The sequence below is a fragment of the Plecotus auritus genome (assembly GCF_963455305.1).
Source record: "Plecotus auritus genome assembly, chromosome: 6".
Lineage (NCBI taxonomy): Eukaryota > Metazoa > Chordata > Mammalia > Chiroptera > Vespertilionidae > Plecotus > Plecotus auritus.
The window spans coordinates 2,087,211-2,110,619 of record NC_137773.1 but is presented as its reverse complement, the minus strand read 5'-3'; the positions used below and the strand labels follow the sequence as shown (position 1 = coordinate 2,110,619).

At 59.4% G+C, this 23,409-nt stretch overlaps 1 protein-coding gene across 1 annotated transcript in view; it reads right to left on the bottom strand.

Moving 5' to 3' along the window:
* Positions 1–23,409, bottom strand: part of SDK1 (sidekick cell adhesion molecule 1) — a gene marked incomplete at its 5' end in the record, with an annotated part of 646,035 nt that overhangs the window by 105,836 nt on the left and 516,790 nt on the right. Inside the window, 7 exons of the mRNA XM_080672625.1 lie at positions 3,209–3,345; positions 10,704–10,880; positions 13,872–13,974; positions 15,753–15,920; positions 16,348–16,464; positions 18,274–18,465; positions 21,607–21,690. Of these exons, the coding sequence (XP_080528751.1) occupies positions 3,209–3,345; positions 10,704–10,880; positions 13,872–13,974; positions 15,753–15,920; positions 16,348–16,464; positions 18,274–18,465; positions 21,607–21,690 (978 nt within the window). The remainder of the gene's footprint in view (positions 1–3,208; positions 3,346–10,703; positions 10,881–13,871; positions 13,975–15,752; positions 15,921–16,347; positions 16,465–18,273; positions 18,466–21,606; positions 21,691–23,409) is intronic.

Here is a 23,409-nt window from a genome sequence, read left to right as displayed (position 1 = left end):
AGGAGTGGCCTGTCCCCCCCCCCCCCCCGTCTCCCCAGGGGCCGGCCCGCAGCCGCCAGCCCAGCGGTGGTGTCACGGCCTGTCCTCTCCCTGGCGGGCACATCGCCACTGAGTGGGGAGCGGTGAGCTGCAGGCGGGCGGAGGGCGCTCCCGCATAATCAGGAGGCGATCGCTAAACAAAGTGTTTAGTTCGTCTAAGAATAATTTGCGGTTTGATCCCCGGCCCCGGTGGGGCCGTCGTGTGGGAGGCAACCAATTGATGTGTCTCTCTCACAGCGATGTCCCTCTCCCTCCCTCCCTCCCTCCCTCCCTCCCTTCCTCTCAGCACCATACATAACAATAAGGTCCTGGTAGGCCTTCCACGGAGACAGAGAATGAACAACAGGAGACGCTGCTATGCTGATGATTTTAAGATTATCCTGACCAGCCCAGCAAGTTATAAAAACAAACAGAAAACGGCACTGTTTATCGCTTAGAGGAGATGTGACTGTCCCCCTGGAAAACTCAGAGGATCGATGAACACTGGTTGGAGTGACGCGCGCCGGGGAGCGGCCGAACGGGAGACAGAGGCCTGGGCAGCCGTGCTCCCCCGCTCCCACCTGGCCAGCGGGGCGTGGGAGGAAACCTGAGGGCCCCTTTCCCGCGGGCAGGAGCCCCGGTATCTGGAGGAGAAGACAGGACACCCAGGAAGTCAGTGCTCAGAACCGCATCTCAGGCTTACCAAGGGCCAGCCCACCATGAGGCTAGTTTTTTTTTTTTTTTTTAAATGTATTTTACTGATATTTTACAGAGAGGAAGGGAGAGGGATAGAGAGTCAGAAACATCGATGAGAGAGAAACATCGATCAGCTGCCTCCTGCACACCTCCCACTGGGGATGTGCCCACAACCAAGGTACATGCCCTTGACCAGAATCGAACCCGGGACCCTTGAGTCCGCAGGCCGACGCTCTATCCACTGAGCCAAACCGGTCAGGGCGAGGCTAGTTTTGAAACCTTACAAAGTAACTCCAATTCCCTCCTGAAAGGAGGAACAGGCGGCAAGAAGTCACACAATTCTGGACGGTGAGGGGGCTCACTTATCAGCGATGACAACAAGTGTTGGGACCGAACCAAGGAAAATGCTCTAAAACTGGCAGAAAACAGAGGATGAATCAAATGAATCCCAAACAGACTGTTGTATAAACAGGTCCCCTTAACACATGAAAACAGAAGCAGCCGCAGCACACGCACTGTTCTGTGAGCGCCGCGGGGGAGGGCGGCCGTTGGGAAGAGAGACCGGCCCGTGTCGGCTCTCAGCACGCCTGAGTTCCAGGTGAACTAGGGTCAAATGGTCACTGCTTACAGCTTTAAACGCAAGCAGGCCGGCGTGGCTCAGTGGTTGAATGTTGACCTATGAACCAGGAGGTCACGGTTCGATTCCCGGGCCAGGGCACATGCCTGGGTTGCGGGCTCCATCCCCAGTGTGGGGCGTGCAGGAAGCGGCTGATCAATGACTCTCTCTCCTCATGGATGTTTCTCTCTCCCTCTCCCTTCCTCCCTGACATCAATAAAAATATATTCAAAGAAATAAAGGCAAGAAGACCACACCGGAAACCTAGATGCCCATGTTGACGACCGATGTCACCCCGGTACGTTTAACAAAAGAGATGTTAGAAGGAACAAAATAATAAAGCAAAGAACAACGGCGAGAAGGAAACGTACAAGATGGATTCTATACTCAGCAGTGCTGAAACAGCCAAAGAGAAAAGCAATAAAAGAAATCATAAAGGAAAACACCGGTGGGTTTGAGCACATAAAAATCAAACACTCCGGGCTGCCGGAAAGTTACACACAGAAATTAGGGTACAAAGCCGGTGGAAAGCACACTCATCACAAAGACAGGGACCCCGAGGCCTGGATGGCAAGCAGGGGAGGGCATGGACAGACCCGGCGGAGGAAGGCGGCCGCCCGGGAAAGCGCCCAACAGCCCGGAATCGGGGCAACGCGGCTCGGAGACCCGAGCGAGTGAGGACCTCATTCATCCGTCTTCCGGACGAGGGTGCAGAATGTCCTGCAAACTCGAGCAGGAGGCATTACCGTTTCCTTCCAGATGTTTCCATCAGGGCTGGGGCCCTGGCTGTGTTCGGTGCCCCCAGGGCCTCTTGGGTATGGTGCCAGGAAGGCCCAGCAGGACGTTGAGACAGCGGCCCCAGAGGAGGTGATGGACGGGCGCTGACACAGGCGGGGGCAGGAGAGGTGGGGGAGGGGGAGGAGGGGGGAGGGGAGAGAGGGCAGGTCCAGCAGGGCCCAGGCTGGGCACCGAAGGCCTGTGGGCGCAGGGGGCGCAGGGTGGAGCGCCGCCTTGTTGCCGAGCGCGAAGCCAAGCCTGAGCGGCTGGAGGCGAACCGGGAGAGGCCGGCGGTGCCTGGACCACGCTCCGGAGCCCAGCCGTCTATTCTTTTTTTTTTTTTTTTTTTAATATATTTTATTGATATTTTACAGAGAGGAAGGGAGAGGGATAGAGAGTTAGAAACATCAATGAGAGAGAAACATCAATCAGCTGCCTCCTGCACACCTCCTTCTGGGGATGTGCCCGCAACCAAGGTACATGCCCTTGACCGGAATCGAACCTGGGACCCTTCAGTCCACAGGCCGATGCTCTATCCACTGAGCCAAACCGGTTTCGGCCCAGCCGTCTATTCTTAACAATGGGGGCTTCTGCGTGGCCCCCACAAAGGGATGGAGGACGCCGGGGCGGCAGGATAGCCAGGAGTGAGCTTGGGGAGGGGTGTCGCTGCGGCGAGAGATGGGGCGCGAGGAGAGGAAGGGCCCCCTGGACACTGGGACGCCGGATGCACGCCGCCCCCGAGGACGCAGGCAGAGATGTCCCCCATCGCTGGGGGGTCGACGCGCAAATCGGCCCAAGGGGAGGCCTGGGGAGCTCATTTCAGGGTTCGTCCCGGGGACAACACCGAACCCAGGACCCGCTCAGGGCAGCCTGTGTGCAGGCCCCCTCCCCCGCCCCCTCCACGGGGCTGCAGCCCAGATCCAGGCTCACAGGAGGCCCCGCCATTCCTCTGCCCCCACGGGGCTGCCCCTCGCCCCGACCTTTCCCAACCCAGAGCCGGGGTGTGCCGGCGGCTGCGTGAAGCACCGTGCGGGCCGGAGCAGGACTGAGGGTGAAGGACAGAGGCCCGAGGGGACCCGAGGCCCGCGCTGCCCTACTCACTGTTCTCCGACAGCTCCACCACGTAGCGCAGGACCGCGCTGTTGCCGTCGAAGGGGCGGACCCAGCTCAGCAGCACCGTGTGGCTGTGCGCGGCGTCCAGGCGGGCCAGCAGGTTCTGCGGGGGGTGCGGCAGCTCACTGGGAGGGGGGTCAGAGAGGAGAGAACACAGGTCAGACGGGGGAGCCGGGCCGCCCGCAGTCCCGTGCGCAGTGCCGAGAGGGAGGACGTGACACACGCCCGACACGAGCACGCGCGACCCGCCGCCTCGGAAACCGCCCCGCACACTCACGCGCGCTTGTTCTCCGAGCCCGGCTGGCCCGGCCCTGATGGGACTAAAGGGGCCATGGCTGCCATTTGGATCGGGCGGGAGGCGCCATTTCCACACGGGATATCATTAAACAAGTGACCACACACGTGTTTTACAGCCGGAGGCTGTGCGTGACAGCAGTCAGTCTGACACGCAGGGAAAGGCCGGGCAATGGGGCCCAACACGGGTCCCACACGGGGAGTTTTCAGCCGAAACGCGCCCGCACACCCTCCAAGGACGTGGGGGCCGGGGACTGACCAGCGTGGTGTCCTGTGCTCTCTCCTGCCGCACGTGGGAGGCCTGGGGGAAGCGCCGAGAGGGGATGCGGTGGGGACAGGACTGCACCCGCGGGAGAGGAACACACGGCGAGGCGACAGAGGGGCAGCAAGTGGGTTCTGCCGATGCCGGGGACGACGGTGTTCATGGGGTTCGCGGTCAGAGCTTCCACGCAGGGCGCGGCTCTCCCACGGCGCTCTGCCGCCTTCCATCGGGAGCTACGTGCCCCCCACCCCGAGCCCCCACGTCTCCCAAGGCTGGAGAGGATGCGCCTTGTGGCCTAGGGATGCCGGGGAGAGCGGACGCCCAGTGCGACCTGCGCCACCCACTCGCGAGGCCTGGTCTCCCTCCGGCATCAATTCCTGCCGAGCCGCGCGGGCCAGCGCAGAAAGCCGTGCCTGCACTTGACGTTGCGATTTTGAAAGCTCACGCGTCACCCTTTGGGGTTTACTAAGCCGCGCCGCGCTCACGGCGACCCGAGGAGCAGCTCTCTGCCCACGCGCACCGTTTACGGGCAGGTGTTTCCGACGTGGATGCGACGCTAAGTGAGCACCATAAAGAAGCAACTTGGGCCTCGGCTCTGGCTTCTCTTCTTCTTCTTTTTTTTTCACTTTATTTTACTTTTTTATTATTATATTTTTATTTTTAATTATTGTTATTACTATTTTATTTTTTTATTATTTTTTAAATAAATCTTTATTCAGATTATTACAATTGTTTCTCCTTTTCCCTCCCATAGCTCCCCTCCACCCGGTTCCCACCCCACCTTCTGCCCTTACCTCCCCCCCACTGTCCTCATCCATAGGTGTATGATTTTTGTCCAGTCTCTTCCTGAACGCCCCCATGGCTTCTTTTCTTTGTTGTGAATGAGCTTTAAGCTACAAGAAGGGCTGTGGGCCGGCTGGTGTGGCTCAGTGGTTGAGCATCGACCTATGAGCCAGGGGGATAGGGTTCGATTCCCAGGCAGGGCACATGCCCGGGTTGTGGGTGCGATCCCCACTGTGAGGCGTGCAGGGGGCAGTTGATCTCCCTTCCTCTCTGAAATCAATAAAAATACATATTTTTTAAAAAAGGAGCTGTTATTTTCATTTGAGTTCTCCAACAGCCACACCCCTCTGGCTTCCCACAAGGACCCCGACGTAGGCGTTCGGTGAAAATGCCGCTCTGCCCTCCCCACGTCCTCCTGGAGTGGCTTCGCTCAGGAACAGAACCAACGCCGTGGAGTCGGTCCCTCCTGGAGACACGCTCAGCGTGGGCATGGCCCCGGGCCGCCGCCGGCCGTGCTGTGACGCGGAGCCTGGCTGGTCCCCGTCCGGTTCCTGGGAGGGAACTTCCAACCCCGGGCTTTCCTGAGTGACGGACTGTCACTGCTGCTCCTGGCCCCGGGCCACCTGGGTGATGCCTACGAGGTCACCGGGGCCAACCCTGCCTCGCTCCAGGAGGCGGAGGGCATCGCGTCTGCGACGCATCAGAAGCCGCGAGCTCTCGTCCTCCGCTGCCCAGCACATCGCACTGCCCGGCTCGGCCATGCCCAGGGCGACGCCTGATGCAAAATGTGGCTTCCACATGCGGCACAGGACTCAGGGCCGGAGGAAATTTACCTCCCCCAGGTCCAGCCTCCACACGCGGAGTCCTCTCTGGCCTCTCGTGTTGCTTCTCACCCGGCTCTCTGCGGAAGGCTTGCTAACACACCTCGGAAACCGACCGTTTCTGCAAGTGATACGCTTCGCTTATCTGGGGATTAAGCTTCGTGAGAGTCTCCATCCGCGCGTCAATAACCGATAACGGCGGTTTCATATATTCGGGTCCGATTCAGAGCATCCATCTGATGGGAGCAGATCGCATCTCGGCTTTCCGCTGCAGCTTCGAACGGAGACTGACGGTGAGCAGTGACTCACAGCCGGGGACACGCAGACAGGGTGACAAATGCCCGAGTGGAGGGACAGTGGGACGGAGCCCAGGGCTGAGTCAGCGGGTGATGGAGAGGAGCTGGGGGTCGCCATCAAGCCCACTGCCTGCAGGGACAGCCAGAATGAGCAACAACCAACAGCCGTGGAGGGAGCGCGACCTCGCGTTTTGAGAGAAACAGGAAGGCAACGGGCAGAGGTGGGGCTGCAGGGGCTGCTGGGCAGCGAAGGTCAGAGAAGCACTTTTCTATAAAAGCACCAACGGTCACGTGGCCAAACCCGTCTTCCTCCGCTTCGCTCCGAGGATGGAGACGGCGGGGCCTGATGATTCTTGAGACACGGCCCGGGGCTGCTCCCGACTACGGCTTTGCCACCGGGTTTATTGCAGAACATCCCCGCCTCCCAGTCTTCACGGCCCGTAACGGGGTTTCCCACAGCCCATTCACAGGGATGAGTCTCTGATCTAACTGGGTCTTAAATGGTGAGCGATGAGCCGACCCACAGAGCCTCGGAGCCGGTCCCTCGGGCGCTGGGCACGGCTCTGCGGGTCCCGAGTCACCCAGACGTTCCGTCCCTCGGGCCCCAGCCGCTCCGAGGAGAGACACACCCAGGCGGGGCCAGCGTGTCACCCCTGGACCCTGTGATGTGGATTTACCGGACGCGTCTCAGGACCATCCGGATGGCAGAGCCTGTCCTTGTGGGAGGGGAGGAGGCAGGCACTCCTGTGAGCCCTCCTCGTGTTCCCCCATCCGCAGACGCCCCCAGCCCATCGGTGGGGGAGCTGCCCAGTCCGGACCTGTCCTGGCACCGGGCTCAGCAGCAGACGGCTGGTCACAGGGCCATGAACACAGCAAGCCGAAGCAGGTGAGAGGGAGCCCTCCCGGCCGGGGTGGAGGGGGGCTGCCGAGGAGAGCGGGTGACGTGTGCACGGGGCGGGAAGGGAGGAATGACGGGGGGACTGCTTGCGGGTCCGCCCCGAGCCAGGCTCCAGGCGCTTCTACAAACACCGGGTCATTCGCTCCTCACAGCAGCGCCCCGAGGAGCGGGATGGGGCACCCAGTTTCCAGCTCAGGAAACCGAGGCTGAGAGGCGGGGAACTTGCCCAAAGTCCCTGAGCCAGGGGTGCGGAGGCCCCGGTGCAGGGTGTGAGGGACCCGCCCAGGCTCTCACAGGGAGGGCGGCGTGAGCGGCTGCCCACGGGCCGTGAAAGCCCAAGTCTAACCTCCCGTCTCCGCGTTAACAAAGCAGCTTGAACTCAAGTGGCGCGGAGGCCTGCCAGGCGTGGAGGGCACCACTTGGCCGCAAGGGCCTCTCAGTGGCTTCTGCGATGGGAGGTTTTCCCTTTTCTTCTCCTGTTGCCATCGGAGTAAATCACGGGAATGCGGTTGTGCTCGATTGGGAAGCTCCGAGCGCCGACGCCTGCGATCATGAGCCGTGATTACTGTCATCACCGCCGGCATCTCGGGGGCGCGAGTCAGGGCCTGTGCGGGTCGCAGACGCGCACTGTAACCTGCGGCTCCCCATCCATCCCGATCAGGAGCAGCTCGGGACGCTAACGACAGTTCACGCGGCGTCTTCAGACAGCCCCGGAGCCGGTGCCGCGTGGGTCACATCACAGATCGGCAAATGTTTCTCTGGCTCCTGTTACGGGGAGCCTGTTATTTTAGAGATTCGGCAACATGGGCTGGAAAATGTATTTTACTTCGAGGAAATCAAAGGAGCGAATAGCTGGGAAGACACGTAAATCAGCAGCACATACACCGCGGAGTGAGAGAGAAGAAGGCGCGTGTCAGACGCGTGCAGAGCGGCGCCCGGGGACAGAGGCGTGGGAAACGCTCACATGACTCACTCGGCACCAAGGACCCGTGATGTGAGGGTCCTCAAAGGGAGTTTACTATGTGGCCTGGACTCCAATGTGACCAACATTTAAAAATCCTCGGCACGAGCTGTGGACGGAGGGGAGAGACGCAGGGCCAGAGCAGAAGGGGGTGGCACTGGGTGCCCAGGCTCATGGCCGTGTGGGCTGAGCCTGCGTTAGTTCCCGGGAGAAGCCCAGGGTGTGGGCATCAAAGGGGAAGAAGGGTGTGAGTGAAATCGGGAGGCAGGTCCCCAACGGCCGGTGACACACATTCATTCATTCATGCACTCAACCAACCACTGGCATCTACTGAGTGTCTGCAGGGCACAGACACCCCGAGACACCCCCAGAGACCTCCAGACACCCCCAGACACCCCCAGAGACCCCCAGACACCCCCAGACACCACCAGGCATCCCCAGACACCCCCAGACACCCCCAGACACCCCCAGAGACCTCCAGACACCCCCAGAGACCCCGAGACACCCCCAGACACCACCAGGCATCCCCAGACACCCCCAGACACCCCCAGGCATCCCCAGACACCGCCAGGCATCCCCAGACACCCCCAGACACCCCCAGGCATCCCCAGACACCCCCAGGCATCCCCAGACACCCCCAGGCACCCCCAGACACCGCCAGGCACCATCAGGCGCTGGAGCGCGGAGCTGTGCACCCAGTGCCCCCACTTTAGCTGGGGGCGTGAACACGGTGCTTCCTCTGTGTGACCCCGGGAGCCCATGGAGACCCCGGCGGCCCAGTGTGCATCCTGGAGCCTGAGGGCAGCTCCTCCGGATGGAGACGGCAGAGGACAGGCCCTGGGCAGACACCGCGGAGGCACCTGAGTGGGGGCGAGGGCACGGGAAGATGGAGACAGGGCCCACAGGTCCAATGGTGAGGGGGTGGGGGCCCATTTCCCTGCTCATGCACAGAACTGGGGGTCACCTGCACACAGCCGTGGTCGCAGCACCAAGACCCCCCCCCAGCCTCTGGGGCTGAGGCTCCTGCTGTTTCCCTGCTGACTAGGGTGACCTTTGCCCCCAAAGAGGAGCCTCTACAGCAGGGTCCTCAAACTAAGGCCCGCGGGCCACATGCGGCCCGCCGAGGACATTTATCCGGCCCGCCGGGTACTGCTGCCTGTCCTGCTTAGCAGCCGACTCGTCCCGGGCCTGCAATGCGCATAGGAATTTGTTCATACTTTTTTTTAAACTATAGTCCGGCCCTCCCACGGTCTGAGGGACAGTGAACTGGCCCCGTTTAAAAAGTTTGAGGACCCCTGCCTACAGAGAACACGGGGTGGTCGTCTTGGACGAGACCCTGCAGGCAGTGGGTGGGCGGGGCCAGTTCAGGTCCTGGAGGCACCGGGGCCACTCCACAGCCTCACCCCCTCATCCTGGTACCCACACAGCCTCACCCCCTCACCCCGGGCCCCACACAGTCTCATCCCCTCACCTGGGCCCCACACAGCCTCACCCAACCCCACACCCCCTCACCCCAGGCCCCGCACAGCCTCACCCAACCCCACACCCCCTCACCCCAGGCCCCGCACAGCCTCACCTGTCCCCACACCCCCTCACCCCAGGCCCCGCACAGCCTCACCTGTCCCCACACAGCCTCACCCAACCCCACACCCCCTCACCCCAGGACATGCACAGCCTCACCCAGCCCCACACAGCCTCACCCAGCCCCGCACAGCCTCACCCAGCCCCGCACAGCCTCACCTGTCCCCACACAGCCTCACCTGTCCCCGCACAGCCTCACCTGTCCCCGCACAGCCTCACCCAGCCCCGCACAGCCTCACCTGTCCCCGCACAGCCTCACCTGTCCCTGCACAGCCTCACCCAGCCCCGCACAGCCTCACCTGTCCCCACACAGCCTCACCCGTCCCCACACAGCCTCACCCAGCCCCGCACAGCCTCACCCAGCCCCGCACAGCCTCACCCAGCCCCGCACAGCCTCACCCAGCCCCGCACAGCCTCACCTGTCCCCGCACAGCCTCACGCAGCCCCGCACAGCCTCACCTGTCCCTGCAGCAGGGCCAGCAGGGCTGTGGTCGCTCACTCACCCCAGTGTCTGTGCTCAAGCCTGTCTATCACTGATAGTCCCCTCAGCCTGGTCCCGGGATTCACAGACCAATGAGGCGTGGCCTGTGCTCACTGCTCAGGTTCTGCGTCCGGGGAGTGAGCTTTGTCTAGAGCAGTGGTCGGCAAACTGCGGCTTGTGAGCCACATGCGGCTCGCGAGCCGCAGTTTGCCGCTCTGTTGACTAATGAGTTTGCCGACCACTGCGTAAGGCATTACCCTTACCCAGAAGTTTTGACTTCAGGTTAAAGACATTAGTACATTATTAAAATGTTTTTTAAGTGTTTTTCCCGAAGGCAGTGGTCGGCAAACTCATTAGTCAACAGAGCCGCAGTTTGCCGACCACTGGTCTAGGGGACCCTGGCTGGGTGGGTGAGACCAGCAGGCAAGCCTCTCCTACTGCCTTTCCTCGGGGCCGGCCTGCCCGCTCCCCGGGACGCAGGGGGACCCAGAGCTGGCTGCTGCGCCCCCATCTCCCCCGCCCGCCCCCACTCTGCCTCTTCACCGGCGGGTTTACTCTTGTACAGATGAGCTCGGGGAATGTTTGCGAGGACAGCATTTCTACAAATGAGCTAAAGGAAGTGCCAGCCTCCTGCCGGGAACACAGGGAGTCACGCAGGAGAGCAGGGGGACCCCGGGGCCGGGCCAGACCAGAGGACGCCCCCTTCGCAGTCCGATCTCCCAGGGGCTCCTGGCAAGTGCTGCTCCCGGAGGCCGGCGCTGGCTGAGACGCGCCCCGCTGGCTGCCAGGTCCGCCTCCTGGCGGGAGGCCCTGCCTTCTCCCTCCTGGAAGCTCCCCGGGCGGGCGCTCGGTGGAAAGTGGCCCGTTACTCAGTGCCCACGGCAGACAGGACCTCGCCCGGCAGAGCCACAGGGGACAGGACGCGGGGTCAGCGAGCCCCCCCGGAACAAGGTGGAGCCCCCTAAGGACGCACCTGTGAGGCAGAGACACGGCCCTGGCCACTGGAGGAGAGCCATGGAGGGTGGCACCGGGTGAAGGGCAGCTGGGCGGGTGTGTGGCCTCCGGGAGCCGCCCTCAGAGCCGGTGGGAGGGGACACGGTACTCACATCACCTCCAGCCGGGCCGTCCGCGAGTCGCTGCCGCCCTCGGAGGTGATCTCGCAGGTGTAGTCTCCAATGTCGCCCGACCACGTCTGGCTGATGAGCAGGGACCCGTCCTGCTCCACCAGGACCCGGGAGCTGCTGGGCGGGGCGAGGACCACGTTGTCCTTCCTCCAGACGTAGCTGCGGCCAAGCACAGAGCCCGGGTCAGAGAGGGTGGGAGGGTCTGGCGCTGGCCCCTCCGTCTGTGAGAAGGCGCGCTGGGGGCTGGGGCACCGACCACTTCACCTGCTCTTTGAAAGGGTGATTCTATCCCCTGGGGGCTATACGATAAAAAGGGTGAATTCTATCCCCTGTGGGCTATACGATAAAAAGGGTGAATTCTATCCCCGGTGGGCTATACGATAAAAAGGGTGAATTCTCTCCCCTGTGGGCTATACGATAAAAAGGGTGAATTCTATCCCCGGTGGGCTATACGATAAAAAGGGTGAATTCTGTCCCCTGTGGGCTATATAATAAAAAGGGTGAATTCTATTCCCTGTGGGCTATACGATAAAAAGGGTGAATTCTGTCCCCTGTGGGCTATACGATAAAAAGGGTGAATTCTACCCCCTGTGGGCTATACGATAAAAAGGGTGAATTATATCCCCTGTGGGCTATACGATAAAAAGGGTGAATTCTGTCCCCTGTGGGCTATACGATAAAAAGGGTGAATTCTGTCCCCTGTGGGCTATACGATAAAAAGGGTGAATTCTATCCCCCTGTGGGCTATACGATAAAAAGGGTGAATTCTATCCCCTGTGGGCTATACGATAAAAAGGGTGAATTCTGTCCCCTGTGGGCTATACGATAAAAAGGGTGAATTCTATCCCCTTGGGCTATAAGATAAAAAGGTGAATTCTATCCCCCGTGGGCTATACGATAAAAAGGGTGAATTCTATCCCCTGTGGGCTATACGATAAAAAGGGTGAATTCTATCCCCTGTGGGCTATACGATAAAAAGGGTGAATTCTATCCCCTGTGGGTTCTATGATAAAAGGGGTGAATTCTATCCCCTGTGGGCTATACGATAAAAAGGGTGAATTCTGTCCCCTGTGGGCTATACGATAAAAAGGGTGAATTCTCTCCCCTGGGGGCTATACGATAAAAAGGGTGAATTCTGTCCCCTGTGGGCTATAAGATAAAAAGGTGAATTCTATCCCCTGTGGGTTCTATGATAAAAGGGGTGAATTCTATCCCCTGTGGGCTATACGATAAAAAGGGTGAATTCTGTCCCCTGTGGGCTATACGATAAAAAGGGTGAATTCTATCCCCCTGGGCTATACGATAAAAAGGGTGAATTCTGTCCCCTGTGGGCTATACGATAAAAAGGGTGAATTCTATCCCCCTGGGCTATATGATAAAAAGGGTGAATTCTATCCCCTGTGGGCTATACGATAAAAAGGGTGAATTCTATCCCCTGTGGGCTATAAGATAAAAAGGGTGAATTCTATCCCCTTGGGCTATAAGATAAAAAGGTGAATTCTATCCCCTGTGGGTTCTATGATAAAAGGGGTGAATTCTATCCCCTGTGGGCTATACGATAAAAAGGGTGAATTCTGTCCCCTGTGGGCTATAAGATAAAAAGGGTGAATTCTATACCCTGTGGGCTATACGATAAAAAGGGTGAATTCTATCCCCTGTGGGCTATACGATAAAAAGGGTGAATTCTGTCCCCTGTGGGCTATAAGATAAAAAGGGTGAATTCTATCCCCTGTGGGCTATACGATAAAAAGGGTGAATTCTATCCCCTGTGGGCTATACGATAAAAAGGGTGAATTCTATCCCCCGTGGGCTATACGATAAAAAGGGTGAATTCTGTCCCCTGTGGGCTATAAGATAAAAAGGGTGAATTCTCTCCCCTGTGGGCTATACGATAAAAAGGGTGAATTCTGTCCCCTGTGGGCTATATGATAAAAAGGGTGAATTCTATCCCCTGTGGGCTATACGATAAAAAAGAACAAAAAGAGCCCTTGGCTCCATGGATAGAACATCAGCTGCAGACTGAAGGGTCCCAGGTTCGATTCCGGTCAAGGGCACATACCCAGGTTGTGGGCTTGATCCCCAGTGTGGGGCGTGTAGGAGGCAGCCGATCCATGATTTTCTCTCATCATTGGTGTTCCTCTCTCTCTCTCCCTCTCCCTTCCTCTCTGACATCAATCCTATATAATAAAAGGCTAATATGCAAATTGACCGAATGGTGGAACGACCGGTTGCTATGACGCCGGGCTCATGGTTGGCAAGCACCACGGTGGAGGCGGGAGTCTCTTCCTGCCTCTGAGGCAGCGCTAAGGATGTCACCCACCCGTCACACCTGTCGCTATGAGCACTGCTTCTCTCATTCCCAGGAAGGGCCTCAGGGACCAGTGCTGCCTGCACCGGGGCAACGACTGTCTAACCCCCAGAGCGGAGCCCCCAGTTCCTGAACGCAGAGCAGGCCACACGCACACACATGTTCACCGTTTGCCAAACACGTGCCAGAGACGAGCGAGAAGCCAGCCGTCTCCGAGTGCAGTTAAACCACCTGTGCGCATGTGCCCCGCCCCCTCTGCTGGGTGAGCGCCTCGGAAAGCGGGCACCTCCCGGCCTGGCCCCATGGCTGACGGCACGCCTCTGCCTCAGGCCCAGTGCCGATGCCAGGATGTGCGGAGTTAGGGTTTAGGCTCGAGCCTGCGTCTGACAGTGAAACCCGTTCTGCAACCCCGAGTCCGGGAAGGGGCTCGCCACGGTGGCCCGAGCTTGTGCCACGCGCTGGCCGGCTGCGCCCCACGGTGACATGACCTTCCCAGTCTGAGCTCCGACGGGACGGCGCTGCAGCTCCTTCAGACCGCCCAGGCCCCGGGCCCTCTCCCCGCCCTGCCCGCCACCTCCACAGACTGTGGTGCCCTCTCCCCTGCGCGGCCCCTCATCTGCGCCCACAAAGGGCACTGCCCCGGGGCCGGGGTGGACGCCACCCCCTAAGTGATGTGCAAGGTGGGGCGGAGACTGGGATCTGAGTGATTAACGGTGGAGCCGCACCGCCTGGCGCCGCGACCTGCGGCTGAAATCAAAGCTCCTGAGTTCTCCCTCTGGTCTCAGCCTCCCTTCCCGAGCCCACGGAGTCTGAACACCCCCACGTGGGGACGGAGGAGCTACCGGAGGGTGACGCGGGGGTCGTGCGTGGCCCCGCAGCGCAGCGTGGCCGTGGTCCCCTTGATCACCACGCGGTCCTCAGGGGGCGTGACGATGGACGTTCGATCTGAAAACACAAGTCAGAGCTCAGACAGAGTTACAGGCGTGAGCGCTTCCCCCCTCCGGGGCAATGCACCGGGCACCTGACATCGAAACCAAGTTTCCTCTTATCCTGGCACCCAGGGCCGCCCGGGGACTGAAACGCCCTCCCACACCGCCAGGCCTCCGCCCTCCCAGGCCACCCTGAGGTCCGGGCTCCAGAAGAAGCGAGAGGGGAGGGCTGGCTGCGATGTTTATCAGGTCATCCGCTGCCACTCCCAGGGGGGCATCCGTTTCCCCACGATGATCGGCATCCGGGACTTCGGCCGGCCGCTCGGCACCCAGGACTTGCAAAGCGCCTTCATTTGTGCCGCTGTGTCACTCAGTCCCCACAGCAGTCTGTGAGCGCTGCGGTATCACACCCCAGATCTCAGGACAGTGATGCTCAGAAATGCCAGGCTGCTGGTGCCACGGAGCCGGAGTGGCCTAGGGCCAAGGGCAGGCCTGGCCTCCGCCCAGACCAGCAGCCGCCACAGCGGGAGCCGGGGTGACAGCCATGTGCACAGCCCGAACTTGGGGGTCGCACACTGGGTTCAGGGCAGCAGCGGGTGTGCGGGAGGCATCTCGGAGCATGCGTTTCCAGGGCGGGGAGAGGGGGCACTGCCGGTGCTGCGCCTGCACAGACCCGTGGGCACGTGGGGAGGGCGCCCGCAGCCCCGGTGGCTCCCGCATCCACCGCGGTTCTGACCCTGGATCTTGGCAGAGCCACACAACTGCCTGGCGGGTGACCCAGCGACGTGCAGACGTCCGTTTGTGAAGATAAGGTTAATTTTAGGGACAAGGATGAATCAGGAGTCCGGCAACCCCCTCTTCAGCACCTGACCATCGCGGGGCGACGGGAAGGCAGTGTTCTTAGGGCTCCTGACACGTTAGGAAGGCCGTTTACCAGAGTGGACGCCAAGGAAACCAGAGACACCTCCACGGGCCTGAAGCAGAGCCTGGGGGGCCTTTCCTGAAGGATGGCGTGGCGGCAGACGGCTCCCGCACGCCGGTTAGCGTTTCCCGCCTCACAGACAATCAGGGCGTCTGTTAGCAAGCACAGAGGAGTCGGCTCGTGTTGCTCTCGTGAACAGCGCTGTTTTAGCGACACAGATACGGCCGCGGGGAGACGGGGACGCTCACTGGTGAGCGAGGCTACGGGGTGGGGTAGGAATGCTTGCTTAGCCAATGCTCACACTCCGGAAAACCACTGCTTCTGCATTTCAGAAACCCGTGTTACAGATAAACTAGGAAGAGTCCAACGTTGGAGAAACAAACATCTCTCTCTCTCTCCCTCTCTCCCTCTCTCTCTCTCTCTCTTTCTCTCTCTCTCTCTCTCTCTCTCCCCCCCTCTCGGGTCATGCCTCATATCCAGGGAGCATTCATGGTTCATAAGCTAGGAGTGTTCGAGTTGGTTACAATGATAAGAGAAAAAAAAATATACTCGCTCTAGGATTTTAATTCTCGGCTCGGTTTCCTCGCATAACCTGCCCGTTTGCTATGGGAGCCACTTGGGGACAATATCCCAACTGCACCGACTTGAAAAGTCAGTCTCTCCTCTCCCGAAACCCCCTTTAAATCTGGGAACGCACTTTCTAACTGTTCTTCGGAAACGGACACGTTAGTTACTGAACAGGTTCCTAGAAATTAGCTGTGACAATCCTCCTCCCCTGGCTGAACCGGAGTCCGGACATCGGGGGGTCCCTGAGCAGAGGACACGAAGGTGAGAGCAGGGCTGAGGCGGAGCCCGCGGGGCTGGGTCCTTACTCCACACGGTGAGCGTGGCCGACGCATTCAGGGACCCCTCCGTGTTGGCTGCGTAGCAGGTGTAGGTGCCGGCATCTTGGATGGAGACGGGGCTGATCTGCAGGCCCCCCGATTCCAGCAGCATGAACCTGGGAATCCGCACGGAGCCGCTGGCCAGCACGTGGCTTCCTGGAGACCAGAGAGAAGACAGGCGCGTCAGAACCCCGGGCTCGAGGGAGGGCCACGCTCAGGCCACAACCAAGAAGCAAGTCTAGGAGATGCCAGGACGAAGGGGACCTTTACACACAGACGCAACCACAGCGGGTCCTCCAGCGCCATTCACAGGGCGCGCGAGGACTCCCCGCCATGTCCCTCCGAGCCTGTCCTGAGCCGTCGCTACGCTTGTGCGCATTGGAAACGCTCTCATGCGCTACGATCCCACCTCACTCGAGCGAGAGAAAGCATATGACAAACAGGGGCCTGCCCCTTCACCTTTGGCCTCCCAGATCCCCGCCGCCAGCTGGGCCTGCGCCCAGGCTGAGCCTCGGAGCCTCGGAGCCTCCTGCGGTGTTCCGCCCCCCAGCGTGGCGGGTCCGTGTGAATCCCCACTGCCTACCTCTCCTCCAGGTGATGGCGGGTCTGGGCGCCCCGGACACCTCGCACCTCAGCGTGGCCGTCATCCCGTCCGTGACCGTGGTGTCTGCCGGAAGCTGCGTGAAGGCTGGTGCGACATCTACGTGAGGAGGTGACAGGGACAGGCTCAGGCTGGTCCCTCGAAGGGACTGTCCACGTGGATGTCCACAGGCCTGAGCGCTGGGTCACTAGTGCTACACCCGGAACCCTGCCCGACTCCCTCCCGGAGCTGCCGATCCTGCCGGCAGCCCGCAGGGAACCCGCCTCCTCACGGCTGTCCCCAAGGCCCCAGGACCCGGAGGGCGGGACACTCATGCTCAATCGTGTTTGTTAAACGAACACACCAATATTGATTGTGCTACATTGTATTTTCATCCCATTAAAGGTCTTAATTTGAAAAAAGCCCCTTTTGCTACACCCTACACTTACAAATCATAATCATTTATCTGCTCTCTCCAGTTGTCATGGTAACCAGTGTATGTAGCACGTTCATTTAAATTTCCAATCTGATCTTTGCAGGGACCTTGTGAATTGGGCTGAGTTGGTTCCATTTTGATGACAGCACCGAGGCTGAGAAATTAAGTAGAGCTTCTTCCCAGGTCTCTAAATAGAGAAAAGGTTGGCCCCCACAACCCGGGGGCCGAATGCAGCCCTGTGCCTGCTTTTGTCAATAAAACTTTATTGAAACACCCACCTGCTCTGTACTGTCTGTGCTGCTTTTGTCAATAAAGTTTTATTGGAACACAGCCACGCCCACCCGTTCTATACTGCCTGTGCTCCTTTTATCAATAAAGCTTTATTGGAACACAGCCACGCCCACCTGTTCTATGCTGTCTGTGCTCCTCTTATCAATAAAGCTTTATTGGAACACAGCCATGCCCACCTGCTCTGTGCTGTCTGTGCTGCTGTCCTGCTCCAGCAGAGCTGAGTTGCTGTGACTGAGACCATGCCCCTCCAAGCTGAACCGACTTACCGTCTGCCCTTTTAGAAAGCGTGCCAGTCCCTGCCAGTCCCACCCTGGCCCGCTGCTGCCACGTCTGCTTAAAATAATTCGAATGCATCAAACTCGGTTTCCGGCTAAGTGCCCAATGTTATTTCTACTGTTTGAAGGCATTTTAGTTTCCTACGCTCCAAGCTGGACAATAAACTTGACCCCTGGGCACAGTTCAAGGAAGTGAGCCCCGTTTGCTGAAGTGCACGCATCAATCTTAGGTCTGTCCGCCGCTGTGGGCTCCCCCGGCCAGCACACACCGGCATCGACCACTTCCTCCAAAGGCTCTCCCCGAGGAGACCAGCATTTCCCTCCGAAAGCACAAACGTGCCCGTATCGCTCCCTAGTCACCAGGTTCTACTCTGTCTTAAAGGGGGGAGACGCACAGGCCCGGAGAAGAAACCAGAGTCGGACGAAATCCCCCTTCGTGTGCGAACAGTATCACGGCTGGGCGAGATTAAGGGGCGAAGCACAGATACAACAAAGCCTCCCCGTCATTCCAGCTTTCCGAGGGCCCAATATGTCCGCCATGGGGTAATAGAGGAAGCTCACAAAAGAGCTATAATCGGTCAATAAAACTGCAACAGAGAATGAATATTTAAAAGGTGGAAAAATTATCTCAAGGAAAAGAGTAGGAGGGAGCGGCTCACTCAACGTCCAGAAAAGTGGGTTTCCTACTTCCCGGTGCAGGAGGCTCAAGTGCTGGGTCCCCGCTACCTGCTGAGAGCAGGGCGGCCCCCGGGACAGCCGTGCGTTCGCGCTCCGCGTCTGCAGAGGTGGCGAGGGGCTTGGGGGCTGCAGTCACCTGGGCACCACGCCCCGCCCAGCACCCCGAGGCGCCGAGCGGATGTGACCCCTCTCCGAGCGTGCCCCACGGGGCCACGGCCGGAAGCTGGGCCTCTGGTGGCCGGTACTCACTGGTGACGTCCAGGTAGGTGGAGGTCTGCACCTCGCCCCCTTCGTTGCTGGCAAAGCACTGGAAGATCCCGGCGTCGCGGGGACGCAGCCGCTCGATGCGCAGGCCGCCTGGGAGCAGCCGGTAGCGCGGGTCCTGGAGCTGGCCGAGCGGCACGGCGTCCTTGTACCACCGCAGCCTGGGCAGCGGGGCCCCTGCGTGGAGGCGAGAACCAGGCGTCACGAATTAAATTTCGGGAATCTCTTACAGGAGGAAGGAACGGCAGTATTTTTTTTTTTTAAACATATTTTATTGATATTTTACAGAGAGGAAGGGAGAGGGATAGAGAGCTAGAAACATCGATGAGAGAGAAACATCGATCCGCTGCCTCCTGCACACCTCCTACTGGGGATGTGCCCGCAACCAAGGTACATGCCCTCCTGCACACCTCCTACTGGGGATGTGCCCGCAACCAAGGCACATGCCCTCCTGCACACCTCCTACTGGGGATGTGCCCGCAACCAAGGCACATGCCCTTGACCGGAATCGAACCCGGGACCCTTCAGTCCACAGGCCGACGCTCTATCCACTGAGACACACCGGTTTCGGCAGTATTTTTTTTTTTTTAAATATGTTTTTATTGACTTCAGAGAGGAAGGGAGAGGGAGAGGGAGAGAGAGAAATATCAATGATGCAGAGAGAATCATGGATCGGCTGCCTCCTGCACACCCCACACTGGGGATCCAGCCCGCAACCCGGGCCCGTGCCCTGGCCGGGAATTGAACTGTGACCTCCTGGTTCATAGGTCGACTCTCAGCCACTGAGCCACGCCGGCCGGGCAGGAACGGCAGTGTTTTAACAGGCACTTCAGGTGATCCGCTTCTCACCTGACATGAAGCAGTGGACCCAGCGCGGCATCGGGGGGACGTGGGGGAACACCCAGCCCCAACATGACTCGTCCAACGCCCTGCGCCGGCACCCGGAGAGGCTGCCCGAGAGCAGCCCTGAGCCCCCAGACCACAGTCCTGAACTGGGGCGGGCACAGCGCCTGCTGAGGCCCCGGGAGAAGTGCAGGAGCAGCTGGGCTATTGCTACACCTCGGCGGCCCGTGCCTCGGTTTCCCTCGCTGTAAACGTAGCTTAGAGAAAACACGTCCACGCGGGGCATGGGGCACGCACACTCAGGTCCCTCGGCTTCAGACGCTGGAATGAAAGATGCCTCCTTCTCATAAATAAAGTTAATGTCGTGGAATATTTCAAGATGATGTATTCTCGGATCCTGTTCTTTGCCTTAATTATGTTTCCTGTCACTTTTTTATTAAACCAGGAAATTAAAAAAATCCATTTCAACGTAAAAGCGTAACGACGCGTGTGAAACCTCTTAACGGCGGTTCCACGAGGCAGCTCTCCCCGGGAGGAGCCGCGCCGCCTGCCGCATCTTCACGTCAGAATGAAAAGAAGGCGGTGAGATACACCCCGGCCACGCCACGCGGAGAACCTGTTCACGTGTGTTTATGTCTGCACTTCACCCGCTGTTCGCCACGGAAGCCGTGTCAGGAGCTTTCTCGTCGGGGCAGCGCTTCCGATCATCACTTCCTGAGAGACGGCTGTTGGCATGGAGGGGCGAGGCGGCTTCTCTTTTGGGGCAGTTTCAGGTCAAAAGCAGACTCTCACCCCCACGCACTGCAGACGCTAACTGCATAGCTTCCCTTTCAGAGTCATCGGCCTGACAAAGCTGGGTTTACTCAAGAGGGGACAGTGCGACCACCACACGGGACATAATTCCATGGAAGATCCGCGTTCCTCTTCGCCCTCCCCGCTCCCCGGGCTCAGGGAGCGGGACAGAGGGACAGGAGCGGAGCTGGGTCCTGCCCCTGGCCTCCGGCCTCCCCGGCGGACCAGGGCGGAGACCAGAGCTGCTCGGCAGGACCGGCTGCCGCAGACACAGGGACGGAGGAGGGGACTGCGGCTGACCCTCACCGGCCATCGGTCCTGCGCCGAGGGACGCCGCCACCCTTCTCAGAAATGAGAACACGTGTGGGCACCCACAGCTCTTAGGTCTTAGCTCCACGTCCTGGGCTCAGCTCTCGCGAGCAGCCGGGGTCCTGGCAGAGCAGCCGGGGTCCTGGCAGAGCAGCCGGGGTCCTGGCAGAGCAGCCGGGGTCCTGGCAGAGCAGCCGGGGTCCTGGCAGAGCCCTCGCCGTGGAGCTCACGGATTCGGGCTGCATCCCGCCTCCGTGTGGCCCCAGGTGGGTCACCTGCCCGCTATGCAATGACGACCCCTTCACGCCAGACGCTGGCGAAGGTTTTACAGGAGGCACCGCACCGCCTCGCCTGGGCCTGGCCCTGAGCAGGTGGCTGGGCCTTGCCTTCCGGGCCCTGTCCCTGTGAGCAGCGAGATGACAATCTCCCGGCGACTTCCGAAGGTCTGGGAATGCCCCCTCCAAGTCTCAGGAGGAAAGACCCGCTCCTAAGGGGCCAGGCAGTAACGTAAGAAGGTCCCTCTCGTTTCCTGACCGCCCCCAGCACCGACGCAGCCTTTGTTAACGCAGCGCCCAGAGGGCCGTCTCGGGGTTAGTGTGGCTCCCTGCGTTGCGGGGTGGGAATGGCGGCAGTGACGGCTAGCAGTCACGGGGCCTGACGAACAGGAAAAGGCGACCCAGTGCTGACACAGCAGACACACAGAGATGCCCTGTTCAGAGAATTTACGGCATCTCTCTGTCTACAGAGCGACGTGGCTGTGGATTCGCATCCCGGTGGATGGGAACCAGCTTCCTGCCCTTGGGCCTGAGAGGACAGCCTACATCAGGCCTCCTGTGCTTCCTTGTATAAACAGCACCTTCCCCGCTTTGCAGGTGACATCAGATCCCTTCCCAGGATTAAACACCTTCCCAAGGTCAACTACTTCCCCAGGATCACCTTCCCAAGGTCAAGCACCTTCCCAAGGTCAAGCACCTTCTCAGGGTCAAACACCTCCCCAAGGTCAAACACCTCCCCAGAGTCAAACACCTCCCCAAGGTCAAACACCTCCCCAGAGTCAAACACCTTCCCAAGGTCAAACACCTTCTCAGGGTCAAACACCTCCCCAAGGTCAAACACCTCCCCAGGGTCAAACACCTCCCCAAGGTCAAACACCTTCTCAGGGTCAAACACCTTCCCAGATCAAACACCTTCCCAGGGTCCAACACCTCCCCAAGGTCAAACACCTTCCCAAGGTCACATGCACAGCACCTGGGTTCTCCACAGTCCCTGTTTCTGACATTGCTCTCAATGTGTCCCTCCAATGATGACGACTCTGCCCTGGAGAATGCCATGGGTCCCTCCACATCACGGCCGCTCAGCAGCCCCCACACTCACCCATGGCTTCACACGCCATGTCCACGGTCTCCTCCACTTCCGCCACAATCCGACTCGCGGGCTCAGCAGTGAAGTACGGTGGCTCTTTAAACAAGAAAACACAGGAGCTGCTCAGCAAGGACGCCTACGTCAGAAGACCCTGCAGCCTCGAGTCGGGACTCTTCTGAAAAACTATTTTTGTCCAGCCAGTGTGGCTTAGTGATGGAGCGTCGACCTACGAACCAGAAGGTCAGGTTCTGATTCCCGGTCAGGGCACCTGCCCGGGTTTCAGGCTCGATCCCCAGTGTGGGGCGTGCAGGAGGCAGGCGATCCATGATTCTCTCCCATCATGGATGTTGCTATCTCTCTCTCCCTCTCTGAAATCAATACAAAAAAATTTTTAAAATGCATTAAAACACTATTTTTGAAAACTTCATCCGTTACCAGTGTGCGCACAAACTTTGAACGCAGTGAGCAGAGGCCAGAGGCGATTTATATCCTCAGGTCTCAGGCAGCAAATTACTACTCAGGGCAACGGCTACTTTTCAGCTTGTGGGCTTGAATCATGAACCATCTTACTTCTGGCTTTAGCAGGACTGTCCCCAGGGGCTCATAAAGGTGGATATTTACAGCCCAGTATTCCACAGGCCAGTTTGCTCCCGTATCTGAACTAAAGACAACTCCCGAGGCGTGCTGGGGGTCCGCGCCAGGCTCTGGCCTGTGCCACGGGACAGTGCAGTCGAGCAACATACTCTCTCAAGTCTCAGCAGTTCTCCTCCAAAATACAGATTTAATACTCCTGTGCGACGGCAAATAATAGCTAAGAGCAGGAAGAGGAAGGGCCTCGCATCCATCTTTAGCAGCGAACTCTTAGCCACTCGCATATCTCTGGATACTGCACTGACCTATTCAACCAAAAAAAAAAAAAAAAAAAAATAGTGGTTGCACTAAAGAATGAATTTCCTTGGAGAGTAAACTGCAATATTTTTTTCTCAGTTTATTCAGCAGAAATTCAACAGTGGCTTGGCCACTCGTGTGGAGCGTTTAGGTGGCAGTGATCTCATTATCCTGATGACAAAGGCTGTGTGCCGGCTTTCCGAGTGATAATTAATCCGGGCCTGCCTGCCAGGGGTCAGGCTCACTGCGACTTCGCAATGTGCTGAGCGTGGACGCCACAGCCTGGCGAGCCCCCTGCAGCAGCCGTCTCCTTGGAGCAGGCAGAGCTAAAGGAGGGTAAAGAGGCACAGAAACTTGGCATTTTAAAGAGGTGATGACGGAGAAAGGGCCAAGGTTCCTTGGCGAGGCAGTTAGGTATCAATTTTGCAATTCCCCGGCTCATTCGAGCAGAAACTCTGCGCCTGGTGGGAGAGGGGTCAGAACCTCGGCGGACCCGGAGGACCTGTGCGGACCCATGTGGACCTGTGCGGACCCGGTGGACCTGTGCGGACCCGGTGGACCTGTGCGGACCCGTGTGGACGTGTGCGGACCAGTGTGGACCTGTGCGGACCCGTGTGGACGTGTGTGGACCCGGTGGACCCGTGCGAACCCGGTGGACCTGTGCGGACCCACGTGGACCTGTGCGGACCCGGTGGACGTGTGCGGACCCACGTGGACGTGTGCGGACCCACGTGGACGTGTGCGGACCCACGTGGACGTGTGCGGACCCACGTGGACCTGTGCGGACCCGGTGGACCTGTGCGGACCCGGTGGACCTGTGCGGACCCACGTGGACGTGTGCGGACCCACGTGGACGTGTGCGGACCCACGTGGACCTGTGCGGACCCGGTGGACCTGTGCGGACCCGGTGGACCTGTGCGGACCCGG